Source organism: Temnothorax longispinosus, chromosome 9 (assembly GCF_030848805.1).
Source record: "Temnothorax longispinosus isolate EJ_2023e chromosome 9, Tlon_JGU_v1, whole genome shotgun sequence".
Taxonomy (NCBI): domain Eukaryota; kingdom Metazoa; phylum Arthropoda; class Insecta; order Hymenoptera; family Formicidae; genus Temnothorax; species Temnothorax longispinosus.
In genome coordinates, this window is record NC_092366.1 from 17,028,892 (window position 1) to 17,046,199 (window position 17,308).

The following is a 17,308-nucleotide window of genomic DNA, read 5'->3' on the forward strand; positions in this document are numbered from 1 at the left end:
TGCCGGTAGATTATCTCGCGTGGAGGCACGTAACTCGAATCTAACGGAGAAGGAATTCCCGCTCGTCCCGCGAGAAATCCTCGCGAAAGGAGATTTATACGCGCGCGAAATCCGACGCTTCCGATAACACGCCGAGCATGATAGTTAACGAGCTCGTGCACATCTCGCGAAACATCTATTAAGACTATATCGGCGAATAGGATCGAGATGTAATAACGCGTGATACGATGATTTGCAAGGTAGATTTGCAAGGGATACCATTTTTCATCCTTTCAACGTCTGTGAGGAATTACCGGAAGATATATCTGCCTTTTCTCGCGATATACGTGGAAAACTATTTCAGGCAGAAAACAGATCAAATTTTCCTGGCAAATACGCTTGTGTAGCTTTACTCTTTTACTCCGCGGTTCAGTTAGGTTTAAGTAGGTCAGACAATATATGTATATTATTCTCCCATGTTTATTATTCCTTGAGCCCTCTTAAAGCCGCAAATACCGTAATATATGTGGGCATAAGTTCTTGAGCGTTTGTCGAAATTTGTTTATTTAAATCGTAACTAAAGTTGGAGTAAACCAAGCTAATTTTCGCACGCCGCTGCCATTCATTCCGGATTCAGTCTCTTTCACCGATTAACAGCCGTAATGGACACGGATGGAATGACGGAATTAACATGTTACGCGCTGAGATAGCGAAGGAACCGCAATTATGGCTTTCTGAGGCAATCGTATTCGTAATAGCGATGTCTATTGGCATTTGCTATCGGCGAAAGCCAGAGGAACCAAAGAGCCCTTCGCTAATTCCGGCACCGTCAATGTATCTTGATGCCAATTGCTTTAACGCCTAATTACATATGCGCGTACTCGTGCCGGGCGCATATCAGTCTGGCGGGATTCGAGTTTGTTCAGACGGATCGCTCCATTTCAGTCCGATCTGCCGATCCTCTAAATTATACGTTATAGGTAGCTCTTATCGGTACACCCGTATCCAATCGACCGTGCCGAAAATTCACGGCTGCCGATTTCACTGCGGATTATTCCACGAGGCACACATCCGCACCTAACACGTCTGACTACTCAAGTCCGTAACTACTGCGACGAAATTCCCGCCGCGTATGAGTAATATTCTGAGAAGCGATGAGAATGAACGCAAATAAACGAGCACTAATTTCTAATAGAAGAGAGAAATATTTTCTTGATACTCAACTTTGTATCTAAAATTAAATCTGAAATTAAAAGTAATTATAAAGATAAAATCTGATCGAAGTTACACGAGGAATACAATTTTTAAATCAGCTAAAATTACGCTGCTCATTCTGTTTTTAAAATATTACTGCGTTATTAAAAATTTTAGAGATTCGTTTATTTATTAGGATTGTTGATCTTCCCTGATATTTTTTTGCGAACAAATATTGATCTTAGGGAATTGTAAATGAAAAGAAGTAATAGAGGCACTTTATCGATAAAAGCTACGGACACGAGAAATTTTGAAGAAACCGATCAGATGTGCGAAAGTATAGTATAGTTTTGGGAAGAGCGACCTAACGCCACATGATGTAGCTCGCTCGCCGCGAGGCAAACGAATTACACGATGACTGGTTCGTTAGCTTGACCACGGTTAATTGGTGCGGTGTAGTTACATAGATTGTTAGGTTCGTTCAGACAACCGAACGAGCAAATAATTGTTTCTATTATTTGCACTCGGGTGTCGAGATTATTTTATTATACGACTAGCGTTTGATCGCAAAGAGAAAGCGATAGAAAAGAGAAACCGTGAACCGTTACGAATTAATTTCTTATAGGATCAACTCAAATCTATACCTAAAATGAATAAATTTACTTGTATGTTTAATTTACTTCTACTCAAATGAATGATTCTATTACTGATATCTTTCTCTAAAATGTACGTATAACATTGCACGATACATTTTGAATGATAAAATTTAAATTATCAGCCATGTGGTATGCAGATAGTTTGGAGAGACATGTTCAAAGAGTCAGTAAAGAGAGTCGGTAAGAGCTGATGTAAAATTGAGATTATCCAGTCTCGATCGGTGCGGTTCGCCGAACGAAATTCCTTCCATTCCTACGGCAATCATTAATTCGGGCCCGCACGAGCGCCAGCGGCGAGAGCGGAGATTCGATTACGAAGTTGCCTTTGCCGTTCGTAGATGCGCTCTTCGGAAACAGGTGATAGCAAACGACACGACGGTTCGGCGGATGCATACCGTATCGCCAATGCAATTTCGCGCACGGATTTCGAGTCGTCCCGCTGCCGGGCTCCGCCTCCCCCGTCTCTTACTCGCCGTTCCATATTTGCCTTGGCTTTGAATGTCACATTTTCCTCGATGTGAGAATGCCGTCGCGGGAACGCGGGCGCGGACGGTAAATGGATAGAATACCGCGGGATCCAATATCTTCCTCTTTTACCCTTCAGTCCTCCCCTTTTCTTTCGGCTTCACCGTGCGTCCCCAGACGATCCCGTTCTACACACGTGCCGTTTTTACATAGCTGACAGAGCGGCCGTAACCCAACCTCAGGCAAAGCGCGAGCGGATAAAGCGGATGCCAGGCGGAGCGAGCGAACGTTTCGCGTACCCTCAAACGTTCACTCACGTCCACTCAATTCGTCGTGTTCATAAATAAAGCCCTCGTATTATACGCTTCCGCTGGGAGTAACCGGCGTACGACGGAGAGGGTGAGGGAGAGGGAGAGCCTGGAATCGAAAGCCGTTTCCAGGCGAAATATAAGGGGCGCTGTGGCTGGTATGAATTCTATTTGCGTTTGCGGAAACGCGGAAAGGCTGTTGATTCGGTCCCCATCGATCCGTTGCGTTGAAAATTCACTTTCCGCTTGATGCTGCTACTCTGCAGGAAGCATAGGAGGACGGAAAGAGATAGAGACTGAGCTTTGTCGCGGCTGCTCGCGACATCCGCGTAATGGAGCGAGTTATTGGTGAAAAATCACTGTGGTCTTTAGATATTTACGAGAGCTTTTTCTCCCATGGAGGTAGATAAAAGCACGCCTCGGAAAACTCCGTCCTCTCGCAATAGAGATACGTTTGTATGGAATTGTCGGGAAGTTCACAGCGAGTCTGCTGTGAACGTCGCTGGCTCGACAACGTCTGTTCCGCGATAAACACGTGTATATCGTTGCCAGTGACTCCTCCTTGACACGAATAATCGCGACGCAAACGAGGAGAATAATGCACTCGCGACAAAGGGGAGCGAAAGGAACGTGGGTGGCGCGCGCGCGCGACGTTAGCTGCGCTCCTAACGCGACGAAGTAATTTAGATATTAATTTTCACGGTATAGAACGCGTTTGAATGTTACCTGATTAATAAGGGACACGTTACACTCCGCGGCACAAATTCCTGAAAGTTTCCCTAGCGAAACTTGAAATTGCGTAACTGCCGGGAGATCCGAATAAATAGGAGCTGCCGGTTTGGATTAAGCGTCGCGCCGAGAGAAGGACGGCGAGGGTATTACCTGCGTATGCATGTATGACCGGGCGCGGGAAAGGAAAGAGGAATTAAGTTTGCACAAAGGGATAAGCCCTTTAATCCCGCTCAATGGATCCGGGAGATTATCCGAGTAACGAACGCACGCCGGGCGTTCCTCCCGTCCGGCGGGAAAAATATGCGCCAACTTTCCGCGCTATTTCCGATGGAAAAATCACTCGCGCTGCGCTGAAGTCTTCGCCGTCGCGAGTCGGAGACACGCGAAACGCATTCTTTTCTTGAAAAGCGCATTCCGTTCCAATAGAATTTGTTGCGATCGTTTCAAGTGCGGGGACAAGCTCAAAACGGCGGACAGACATGTGTGGGATAAACTCGCGAGAAATTCGCGAAATCCGAACCGCGAAAGAATCGTCCGAAGCGCCGCCGATGTGATCTATAAACCTGCAGAATATCGCGTTTCTCGATAACAATGAGAAACGAGTCTGTTAATAGGGTAACCCGCGCGTTCGCGCGACGCACGCTTGTTCAGAATAATTAACGAGGCTGCGTTTCCCGATTAATTGGCCCGGGAGACTTTCGCGAAAATTAATCCACTCCGAGGGGGTTTCGCGCCGCAATACCTGCCGGCGCAGTGGGGTTTCAAAAGCACCAGCGGCTCGCTAATCAACTACCTTCGCCGGGTACATTGCTTTTGTTTCGGGTGTTTAGTGAGCACATGCCTTATTTAACCCTCGAAACAAGCGAGCCATCGGCAAGGATATTTTTTTTCCTTTTTTCCCCTTTTTCTCTCCTCTTTTATTTTGCTCGATCGTAACGCAAGCTTCAACGAAATCCGTGTAACGGTCATATTTTTGGATAAAAAAAGGCGCACCTTTTGCGCAGTGCTGGATGACACGGCGCGAATGTAGGGGAGAAAAAAGTGAGACTCAGAAATAGTATTGTGACAAAATACACGGGTCGAATGGAATTTTCGTCCTGCCGAGGTATAACCGTAGAAATAACGCGGCCATATTTTTCTGTCGCCGGCGATGATTTATAGGATCGGCGCGGACAGTCTGGCGGTGTCTTTACTTTTATTACGTGCAAACTATTTACAGACGCCGTTCATTAGAGGGAGTGCCTTGATCGAGTGGACTGAAAGGAAAGTAATGACGTTCCGGTAGAAGCTATCGGTAACATGGAACAAGGTCGTTAAGACCGCGTCTCGAGGATCCATCGATCTTCCGGAGCCTCGTCTGCGACTGTCAGTTTCAGGTTGCGCGTTCGGACAGACAACGTCGACGTGTCGTTTAGGGGTCGTAGCCTGACGACCAGAATCGATGAGGACAAACAGTGATTTTTCAAGCAAAGTCCTCGTGCAAATTTTTTTAAAGGGGAAAAAACAGAATTTACTCGCGTCGTTTTATATAGGCTAAACTCGGGTAAGATGGCCATACGGGAAAGATGGCCAACTCATGTTCGTTCGATGTTTCACGGCGAGCTAGATTGAAAGAACATAGGTTGGCCATCTTTTCTGCGCGCATTATACATTTTCACAATGCTAAGCAGTCAACGGACGACTCGCTACTTAGTATTTTAGCATGCTGATTTCCGAGCGAATTGAAATTTAACTTCTCCGAGGCTTCAAACTTTGATCTCTCGCTCGCGGAATGATAAAGCGCCGCGAAACTTTCACGACGTCTATGAAAAGAGATAATAGGATCCACTTAAATTCTTTTTCAGTGGTACAATCATTCTCGAGGTACACCCCGCTATTTGTCGTGATAAAACCGAGTCTCTTTGGCGCGCGAAATAAACGTGACTTAGCTTGTATCGAGTTGGAGTTGGAAACGAGCCCAGAAATTATCGCTTTGATCTTGCTGCTGGCACGAGTGCGCGAATGCCTTCCATTAACCCTTGAAATAACAGCCGAAAGTTCCGTCGTTAAGCAACGGTAGTAGAGCTTTACGTTCGTTCCACGTTGACGCACGTGCGTCTCACTTTGGTGCTTAACATTGCCCATTTATTTCTTCGAGATCACTCAGGGTGAACACGAACATTTCAGATCGTAAGTGTCGGACATTTCGCTTTAATATCCGACAGTAACTAGAAATTAATACCATAAAATTGAATAGTATTTTAACTATTATACTATAGCACCATATTAGTTATTATTATACAATATTACTTATTATATATACAACATTACTTACAATATTATTATAAAATATTATTATACAATATTATTTACAGTATTATTATACAATATTATTTATTATATTATACACTCATCTCTCGATTTACATGGTATTTTTTATCCGCAGTTTTTTCTTTTCTACGGTAAATAATCTCTCCGTTTATACGGTACTTTTTATACACGGTTTTTTCTTACGCGATCTCATTTTACGCGATGAGAAAATATAACTGTCTATGGTATTTTTTGAAATTATTATATAAGGAGTCAAAAGTTCTTAACTTGATTGTACTTATTACGTTATTTTGTGACCTTTTTTAGTTGACTTGTGGAAAGTATATTAAGCTTAAGGGATAACAAATTTATTTTTCTGCATTTCGTTCAAATAAAGCAAAATATATGTCAAACAAACATTTTTACAACACACACGAGCTTTTCTCTTACACGGAAAGAACGGTTTTACTGAAATATTTAAAAATTTAGCTAGATACAGATTTGAAAATAATTTTGTTGGATCATCAAAATTATTATGTAGAACACTCAAATTGATTGCTAAAATGTCAAAACTTTTTACAGCATTATTATCATACTTCAGCGACCTACTTACTATAATTATTTTGATGGGGCAACAAAATTATTTTCAGATCTATATCTAGCTAAATTTTTAGATACTTCAACAAAACCGTTCTTTCCGTATCCGTATTTTTTTTTATGCTATGCCTCTATTTACGCGATTCTCAACCGCATAAAAAACCATCATAGAATGAATATATGTATAAATCAAGAGATAAGAGTGTGTTATATTGTAATAATTATAGAATCTAAAATATTTTCGCACAGGTCCTTCCACGAACGATAGATGAACAAATAAAAAACATATCACGGAAGAATTAAAACAATAATGAAATTCATCGAGAAATTAATAATATGCTAATCTTTCCAATTTTAATATTATACACATATGATCCCCACAGTTTTTTATGACTATAAAAAAAAGGACAATGGCACAAGCTATATTTCTTCGCATTTGTAATATCGAGAAGCAAGCCCGTCGATGCGAGTTTGAAACCCCGTTATCGAAGATTTATACATATATGTATGTCTCGACGCGACCACTTCGCGCGTTGCTGCATGCGCAAAAGTGCTCCAAGAAGGACATCGTCCTTATTCCGAAGCGTAGATTCGCATCTCCATCGAACGCTCCTTACGAATTCGACATCCATATTCAAACGCGGTTCGATGAACCCGTTGGAAAAATGATCAGAGATGCGGGTGAACGGTGCCGGCTGGATCGCGGCCAAGGATCTTCTCGCTCCTTTGATCGCGCCGTCGACCGAATCGGGCCGTCGCTGTATATTATCAATATCGGTCCATGCCCCATATCCTTCCTCCGAATCGTCCGCGCCGACCGGCCGGCGCGGCGCGGCGGCGGCGGCGGCGAGACGCAGCGGGCCGCGCGATATAGAAGCGCGAAAAGCGAGGGAGTAAGTTAAATTGCGCCGTCGAAATGGGCACGGCTGCCGGCCGGTCGAAAGCCCATTTCCGATAGAAACCACCCCCTCTTCCTTGTCAGTCAGGCGAGACGAAGCCAGGCCGGCGACGGCAGCGTTCCCCGTTTTGTACCCATTTTCGGCCAATTCCGGATTGCGCTCGTAGATCCGCTCGCGGGGAATCCCGTTTGGATAGAATCCGGCGCCGAGAAGTATCTGGGATTGATTATTCGCGGCTATATCGGAATAGATCGGCGATGGAACCCCGAAACGACGTCTACCCCGTTTCCCCGGTAGCCATACGGGGACAAAATTAGATCGCTGCAGTGAACTCCGCACTGCGGACTCTCGGGTCGCGTCGTGCATTAACATTTGAGCATCCGAAATGGAAAAAAAAGGACCGGCTAAATTTGAAAACGTAAGATTCTCGGGTAGTGAAAAATTTCATATTTCATATAAAATCCGCGAAATATTCAATTTTACGTACCGTACAGATTACTTAATTTAATCCAGAGAGACGTGTGACAGCTAATGGAATTAAGTAATGGAATTCATTTTTTATGTTTAAAATATAAATCTACGGAAAAGTTTTACGATTTATAAAAATAATATTGGTCGATAGTTTGTCGTCGACAAACTGCAGAAGAAATAAGCTTTTCCAAATAGGACACATTCTATAAAATATGATTGAGGCGTTCGAACATATTTATGAATGCAACAGCTCGATGTAATCTGACAAAGAAACACGTTATACCTCCTTTATTGATCCCATTGCTTCTTACTTGCGCGATTCAGTATCGATTGAATATCTAACATGAATAACAATTGGCGTTCGGAGACAGTTTGACGTTTCATTTCTTGATACGCATTCTTCATTCCTCGTAATCCATATTTATAGATTCTCGAAACGTAACGGACGCGAGCGACGTGAATCCAGTAATAATGTCTATATCCTCAGCGACGCGAGACAGATCCGCGTTGAAATCCGAGCGTAATTCTTCTATTTTTCTTTGTTTAACATACTTTTGAATATCCGTGGTACATGCGACGCGTTACAAACCGACGCTAAATCTTCAGATGATCCGACGCGAGTACACGAGTACATTTTACTTTGCGTTTCGTCGAAACATTTACTCAGCGCTGGCTTGCCATCAAGAAGTTTTAGCTGAAACCGTGCTACGTGCGCGCTCCGCGTTTCTTCAAGTACGTCGTAAAAGTACTTGCAAAATTACATTCTGTCAACGAAACAGTTTGGCACGAGGGGCACGTATCAGCCGTTCCTTACGCAATTCTGCAAATTTCTTATTTTACGTACATTCGTGCCAGTACTAATGTGCGTAATATGCATAAGAGGCAATAATTAAAATGCTCAAGAATGATATCCCTATTAATTTTAAAGTAAAATAAATGTACATGAAAAAAACGATGGTATATTAACAGCATTAGTCTGATTGAAAAACTAATCTTGTTAATTCTATAACAGTATTAATGAGGCAACAACAATTTATTATTTAAAACAAGAGCATGACGTATGTATTTCATTAATACTCTTATTGAATTAACAAGATTATTTTCAATCAGACTAATGCTGTTGACATCCATTTCTTCCGTGTATATACGGATTTTTGAAACGTCATATAATTCAGATAGAATTAAATGTCGAATTTGCTCATCATCTTTTATATAATCAAGGATTTTTAATCTCTTTCAACGAAAATCTACGGAATCTAGAAAATCTACGTCTCTTTTAATATCTCGAGCATTATTATCTTTCGCTACTGTTAATATATTCAGCGAAATTATAACTTTGAGTAGATATCTTCGTTCAATTCTACCTCTGAATGTCACGTTTGTATGAATATATAGCGCCGAGTCGTCGTAAAATCGTAACCGTATCTTCGTTTTCCGTTTCGCTGCATTATTATTGATCTGCGACCTGTGCAATGATTGTACGGTGGATATACCAGAATATCGCTATATTAACAGATCCCATCGATGCTTTCCTCATCGGAGAGATGAGAAAGAATGGAGATCGCCCGCGAGAAAGAATTTCTTTTGCCTTCATTCATTTCAATTAACTGATATAACTACGGCAATATGGTCTTTGCCTCGGTCCAAAGTTGCATGCGAGAAATATAAGAGTGCGCCAGAGAAAACATACTATTAAGTTATACAAATATATCGTTCATTTATAATAATCAGCATAATCGATTCACTTAAGTGAAAACAATGAGAAGGCTTTTCAAACAGAACAAAGAAAGTCTATGTCGATAATGAAACACCGTTCTCATGGAAGCGTAATCCAATCGTAAAAAATTTAATTCTTTGGCTTTGTCAAAAGCCGTTACATTTGTAATGCGTTCATTCATTGAATCATTCAGCTTGCGAACTCACGCGAGACCGAAGGCGATATGCAATTTTATCAACTTTAATCGTCAATATTGACCGCGACGATTAATAATCATCGAACATTTCATTTGTATAATGACGTATTATCACGTTCTCGAATTAGCAAATGGCACGATATCACGCGTGATTTTCGATGCTTAAATGATAATTAGTGGAACCCGGAACACATTATACATTAACGGAAACGGTGCGTCATACATATGCATAATTAGCTCGCGGAGAATTAATATCTTGTTTGTTGTGTAGCGCGAGCGATCGCGTGACAGATATTGCACGATAAATGCGAAATTAAGAAATTAAGTTATGGGTCAATTATAATCGCCACAGGCACTTATGAGCAATTGTTATTTTATCGTCATTTGAGAGTGTACATACATTCTAACAGTAATTGATGGTTGCAGCGAAGCTGGACGGCGTGAAGACTTACATGCGGATGAGGAGGGTACCGAATCACTTGCAGGTTAAAGTTATCAAGTGGTTCGACTATTTGTGGCTGACGCAGAAGTGCTCCGACGAGGAGAAAGCAGTGAGTTGTCTTCCAGGTAGGTTTCGCTTACACACATATGTCAAAAATAATTCACGGAAAAAAAATTACGCGCTTAATTTGCTGAAAAACATCTGGAAACTGCAACCGCGGGTTAAAAATTGAGAAGAATATCTGTGACGAATATTATTCACGCGAAATCGGAGCTTCTTTTTTTTTACAGAAAAAACGCGCTTGTGTACCGTTATTTTTAGCATAAGTGATTTATGAAAGCTAAGTAATGCAATTAACGCAGACATAATTAGTTATTTTTATATGAATCATTTATCTTCTCTTCACCCTGTAGTTATCGTTATTAATGCGCAATATATAGAAGAGATGCGGGCGCAAATTTACTTTCATAAGCGCGAGATATATGAAAATCCGGCGTCGGCGTCGTCTCGGCGTGGCCGTAACTTTATGATATTTATATAAGTCTGCAGAATCTATGCAAGCGCGGCTAGGTGAGGTGCTGTTTCACGAACGTGTAATTTAACGCAGCGTGTAATTAATGTAACGGACTTTGTCCGTCGCAAATTCCGAGGAAAGAATTTTTTATTTTTTAATTAGTCAAATTTATTAGTGTTATTAGTCAAATAACGGCGAGTGCAAATTACGCGGGGCGAGTGTTTACGAGAGCAATGAAACGATACCGCCGCCTTTCGCGGCGGTGTGTTAGCGTATATAATTTCACGGGAAACATTTGATCTCATAACCGCGCTGGCAGGATCCGCAAACTAAAATGCGAGCAAAGCAACGCGTAAGCAGGCTACGTGTGCGGTTGCCGACATCGTCGCCCTTTAATGCAAACCGCGCGAGAGCAAACGGACGTGGGCGAATTTTCGCTGGGGCGCCTGTCGCAGAGTGGCGAGATAAAAGTGCGCGCTGAAAGCTCCCGACTTATCCGAAAATTATAATTTATTCAGCTTCCCCCCCTTCCCCCACACGCTCGTTAAATCCACATTCTCTTTGTGATGCAACAAACAATTTGCGTAAGTGGAATTTGCATCATAAATAGGAAAACAAATCGATCTGTCCGTCGTGTCAGTGACGAATATATCTACTACATCACGAAATTAAATGCCTATTTTTATGATAAATAAATCTATTTATTACGTAATTAGAATTTGCATAAAACAAATAGAAAACCAAATCGACTTGTATATTGTACCAATAACGAATATGCATATTTGCTATTATTAACACAAAATTAAAGACCTACTTTTATGACAGATAAATCTATTTATTACATATTATCATCTTTTTCTAATATTTTTATAGTATAAAAAATGTGATTATATTTTTCCTTATTAAATTAGATAATTTTTTTTATTGCTTGCGTAAAATGTAGAAGATTCGTAAATGATAGAGAATGAAGTTCTGAATCGACTATTAAAGGCGACTCCGAGCCGATTATTGGAATGAAACGATATTTCTGCTGAGAATTCCCCACTAAAATGCTAGTAAAGCAGCGTCGTAATAATGATTCTATCGCTCGCGACGCACTATAAAGGAGACTATATGCAACATAAAACGCAGTGTGTATAGAAGCAAATAAACTGGAAGGAACGGGGATCCACGAGCTGCGCCGCGCCGGGTAACATAGGAGGACTTACGCTGAAATTTATTGCACGAGATATACAAGAGTGCTTAACGCGAAGTCAAGCTCCCACTAAGAAGGAAATTGTCAGTTTTTTATTTTCTCGAAGCTATCGTAAACTCTCGAAAATGTAATTATTTCGCTTTCGCGAAAACATCGACCGATTTTTTCATACGCCTGGCGTATAGCACCCGTTCTTTTGTGGCGTGACGTAAAATTTTCAATCGTTCTCTTTGTACTTCTTGAGGGACTTTTTTGTAATCGTTCTCCTTACAACTGTAGAAAAGGATCTCCATAATAAAGCAGCAGCTGGCTTCTGCGTTAACCACTCCTGCGCGAGTCCCTTTGTTTCTCAAACTGAGAAAAGTGTATTTCATATTGCCCTTTTTTTCACCCGACCATTGTAATAACGTTTTTCAGCTCGTCCCCTTTATTTAGCGGGAGAAGAATCGGAATTTGGACATAGTTAACTGAGTTAACGTAACGCAGTCTAGAACGCAGAATGTTAAAGAGAGAATAAATGGCGAGGAGCAACGTTATTATTTCCCACGCAAAAGCGGAAGGCGCTTTTCAGACGAGTTTCCACGAGAGTAACGGCAAGGAACGACCGGACAACATCCTGAAAATCGTTTCGTTCGAATGGCGCGCGCATTTCCCAAGCAATAAACCTGCTATAAGGCGCGAGTTATAAAGCCTCCAAGTATAATGCACAACATAACGAGAAGTTGGAAATTGAATATTAGTGCGAAATGAAAAATTGTTGGCCATTACGATGCAAAGGTTTTCGTATACGTATAGATCGTTTAATCGGCTATAACGCGAGCGATAAAGTCCCGGAAATGATATCGAAGACCCATGGAACGTCTCTGTATAATACTGGACATTTCCTCTAACGAATAATTAATTTTGATTTTATCTTTAATTTTAAATTACGTCTTTACGAGATATTCCTCCCGATATAAAATGGACGACACATCAAATCTTATCATCTCTGATTCTATTTTCGCAGTTTACTTCGTCGAGATGTCAGAATGTTGCTTGAAAGATTTTTTCCTCTAATTAATAATGAAACAACCTGTAGTACTGTGCCCACGCGTAATAAAACAATCGGTACGGACATTTTTTGCGCGGCGATAATAATCGGATTATATCGGGATACAGAGACGAGCAATTAGGCTGCATTACGTATTAATATATCGGGAAAAGGCATATCGATCGGCGACAAAATTGCATGAAAAGCAAAAAAATGCCAACGATATTCCCGATACTTGCAACAGCTTGCACAATCACAATTAACACTAATTTGCGGACTTTAGTGCTAATTACGCAGCTGCATTGCCGCAATAACAATAGTAACGTCGTATTGCGTACTTATACGGCCGACGTGCTTCTGGGTTAACTACCAATTTCTGGTGTACGCTCGGCTATAATTATCTCAGTAACAATAGTAACAATATGTTAAGTAAGCTTTACCCTGCTAATCAAAAATTCATGCGGGAAATAATACCAAGTCAATAAATCTTATTTTACGAAACTCCTATATTAATCCGCGAGGGGATAATTATTAATGCGAGGGTGTTATTAATTGAATAACCCCCAATATATTTATTACAATAGACATTTAATAGAGTATATTTGTTTATTAATTAATTTAGTATTAATATTAATTAGCACATACTATATTTGTATTTCCGCCAAGAATACCTAATATATTCGCACAGAAATAATCGCGATTATTTCCCACACACCAAATCATTATTACTTAATCGAAGAAATAATTTAAACAGCAAATAATTAATAATTATAATTTTGTAGTAATAAATCTCTTTATACATATTCCGAAAAGAATGCAAACATTGAAATTTAACGGAGATTCAAATTGTACGAACATTGAAATTCGAAGCGTTTTAGCTTTATAATGAAAACTGCTTTAAATCATTATGAGTTTGCGCGAAAATATGAATAATTTTACGCGAGATAATATTAAAAAGAATATTTTATGGTCGAAATCGATGGACATAATATCGATAGTTTATAAGAGCTCTCTTTAGTTGACCATTTTTAGTCGGCCACCTAATTGCGACGGGAATTTCCACCTTTCGCAAATAAGTACGACAAAGTGTGTCTGGCTAATGAGACGTCGCTTTGATATAAAAAAAAAACACCGTTTCTTTCCAGAACAGTTTTACATTTTGAAGTTTCGGATGAAGTCGCCGTGCAACAGAAACAGTCCTCCGGCGCTCGGCGACTTCCGCCGTTGTTGTGCAACGACGTAAATTGTTGCGCACAAAAATTTCACTACCTCGTCGCGGAAGAAATTTTAAATATCAAGCGGGGGAGTATATGAAATAGCGGAAGAAAACGAGGGTGGAGAGGGCGCGTATCGTGTAAATTTTTGAAATTCTAAGTTAATTAAAAATGGATACGCTTCTCTCTTTACACGTTATAACGAACCACCTCGGCGGCGGTGTAGGTACACGTTGCATTTTCAGCTCGTTCCGCGCGGCGAAAGTATAAACTGCACTCTCCGGAATTAATTCGGAGATTCGGATTCCTCTCCGGTGCTCTGCCCCCTTTTTTTTCACGCTCCGCACTTAATCGCTTTTCGCAGATAAGCTGAAGGCAGAGATCGCGATAAACGTGCACCTGGACACGCTGAGGAGGGTCGAGATTTTCCAGAACACGGAGGCTGGCTTCCTGTGCGAGCTGGTGCTGCGACTACGGCCCGTTCTTTTCTCACCTGGCGACTACATCTGCCGCAAAGGTATGTAAATCGCTCCCGGTCATCATTCTTCCCGGCGCGGCGCGGGAGTTCTCGGAAGCGTTAGGCCGAGCGTGTGTTTTACACATACTCCTCGTTCCGCGCCACTTTAGCGAGGAAGAATTAATGCCGTAAATTAGGATTCAGATAAAAAATGTGGCTAAATGTTCCGTTGTTAACAGTCGACTTTGCTCATCCCCGTTTCGCCATTTACGGCATCCCTCAGGGGTGCGAACCCTATAGATACCGGGCTTCTCTTCCCACTCCCCGCGATTTCTCCCCGGATTCGGTGTGCCCTGCTTATGGAGGCACGCTGTGCTGGAAACACGCCAAACGACGTACCGTGGGTGTGAAAAATGATTGCTTGCGCTCTTTCTCTCTCTTTCTCTCTCTCATTCCATCCCCGTCACCGGAGACCGTCTCTGGTAGACGAATATTTTTATTTTACGACCGAAAAAGTGACTGCCGCGCTCGTTATTAACGCGATAGAAGGAAGCGCGAGCCACTGTCTGTTCTCTGCATAACTACTTCGGTATAGTCCAGTTGCATACAGAAGCGGCTCGTAAATTCTAACGACTGACACCGCCATTCAACACGCAAGTCTCCGAAAATATATTTCTTTCATAAAATACAGCAGAATTCAATACCGTAAAAAAGAAAGCTAAAGACGATCCAGAATGGCTATTTATGTCAAAAATGATTTCTTCTTTTATTTTTAGTACCCTACCGTCACGGAACGTGGTCTTTTTTCTTTCAACTCATATTTTGTATCGTGGAACAAAATTTACGATTATTTAAGTGACAATTATATTCAGGAAGCAGTTATTCTTTCGATATCGAGAAATCTAGTCGGAACGGAATTCGCTGAAAAATATGACTTCGCTATCTATTTTTGAATATTTATGACGCATTCCAGATACTCTCCGTGTACCCGCATCGTATATCGTTGCACAAATAAAAGCTTACGCTATTGCTTGGCACTTTTATCGACATATTTAGTATTTATTTCTTGATCCGTGAGCGGCCGCGGGAGTAATTCCAGCTTGTCAAAGCGCGCGAAAGCTGAGAACCGAATCGTCCTTTCCCGCGGATCGTTTGCCTTCCATCCACTTTATCCTCTCTCTCGACAGGGTTTCTTTTCACTACCGGCGGAATGACCGCCATGTGCGCGTAGGAATGCGGGAAGCAATACCTTTGATGGGCGACCTTCCTCGCGCACTTCCGCCGCGCCGCTGCATCGCGTCGCGCGATTACGGTCGGAATTATGACTGAGCGTTACTACTTGCCCAACAAATGACGGCCATTCCTCGCGTATCCTGTTGCGCTCTTTTGTACTATTTTTTTTATTATAGTCGATCCCTCCCAACGTCAATTAATTGTAACGATATTTTTCTCCGCGTGTGACATTTTAGGAAGAGACAAAAAGGTAATCTAGGTTCTGTCTGTGTACGTGCGTGTGTTCGTTGTAAAAGTTTCCAACTCTTATCCTTGTTTGATTTTTTTTTCTCTATTCTTGTATCTCCGCTGAAAAATACGTCGTGGTTTAATGATGACAAAAGTCGGATTGGTGGAATGATACGAGCACATTTCTACGTAGTAAGAGAGAGGTACCAGCTCTTGTCGTATACCTTGAGATATATGTACCAACCGCTGTACTTGGACCAATGGCGTCGACGGCTTATTATTTTTATAGACTCATAAAAAAGCTGCTGCATAAAAAGAACTGAAATTTATGTTAAGTACATTCGCAAAACTTTTCATCCCTCGGAGTGAGGGAAATACGACTTGTAGCTTGTATAGCGCTGTTCCTTTATACCAGCTTTGTTATCGGGGGATTGTCGAGCAGCGATGTAGCGTAAACGCCTTGATTAAGTTAGATTCAAGGATAGGAACGGTCGACGGGAATTAATTAGACCTCGCTTAGACGTCACTTTTGTGCGATTGCAGGTGAGGTGGGAAAGGAGATGTACATAGTGAATAGGGGCCGACTGCAGGTGGTGGCCGACAACGGGAAGACGGTGCTCGCCACCCTTAAGGCGGGTTCCTACTTCGGGGAGATCAGCATTCTCAATATGGGGACCGCAGGTAAAGAGTGCGGTAAATATTCCAAACGGACCAGGGGCCCGTGAGCTGTCCCCCTTCGTTTTTCACGATCACGTTTTCACGTTTCACGTTCTTACCACTCTGTGAGAGGGCAAGCCGTCGAGCCGGTATGAGCCGATCTAAAAACGATCTCTCTAGCAATTTTTCACTATCTCTCTTTTTCTCGCAGACCCACTTGTCGATCTTCACCTTTTTTAATCGCGATCGACGTTCATGCAACGACGTCCGCGCGGTGAACGAGATTAAAATATACATATATATATTGATTACCGATCTGTAAAAGAAACTAACTTCGAGGAGTAGGAATATTAATTCTTCGGTCTCTTTGCATCAAGGGAAAAAATTATGGTTTATTAATAAACAGTATTTAAGAAATAGCCGAAGTAAATTTAAAAAGGATAAAGGATTAAATTTTGTACTTAATAAAAAAATTCCATATTCTCTATGGATTACAATTAGGATAAAAGCAACAGGATTCTTTATAATAGAGAGAATACATTACTAAATTATACATCGTTACTTGCGTGCGCCTCATTATTATTTATTTAATTAAGAGCGGTACATTTCTTTCGCCGACAGAAATCTCGAAAATGTAATTATCTTAAAATTCTCATAACTATTCCAATCTGCATGCAAGAGAAATAATACAGATACGTATTATATTATTAATACGCTTATTTCCGGGATGTTTTCAAAATTAAGCATAATTTTCAAATTACGGTTGAAACAAAATTAAACGCAAATTTAGATTTACGTGAATATAAAATGAACAGGGAATTAAACGAGCCTCTCC

General features: G+C 41.3%; 1 protein-coding gene across 5 annotated transcripts in view; it reads left to right on the top strand.

The window, feature by feature from the left end:
* The window catches only part of LOC139818617 (uncharacterized), a 168,555-nt gene that overhangs the window by 135,183 nt on the left and 16,064 nt on the right, over nt 1–17,308 (top strand). For 4 of the 5 annotated variants that reach the window (XM_071787411.1, XM_071787407.1, XM_071787409.1 and 1 more), the window contains exons 10-12: nt 9,930–10,070; nt 14,263–14,415; nt 16,360–16,509. In XM_071787411.1, the coding sequence (XP_071643512.1) occupies nt 9,930–10,070; nt 14,263–14,415; nt 16,360–16,509 (444 nt within the window). The remainder of the gene's footprint in view (nt 1–9,929; nt 10,071–14,262; nt 14,416–16,359; nt 16,510–17,308) is intronic. The other variant, XM_071787410.1, reaches the window with a different exon arrangement.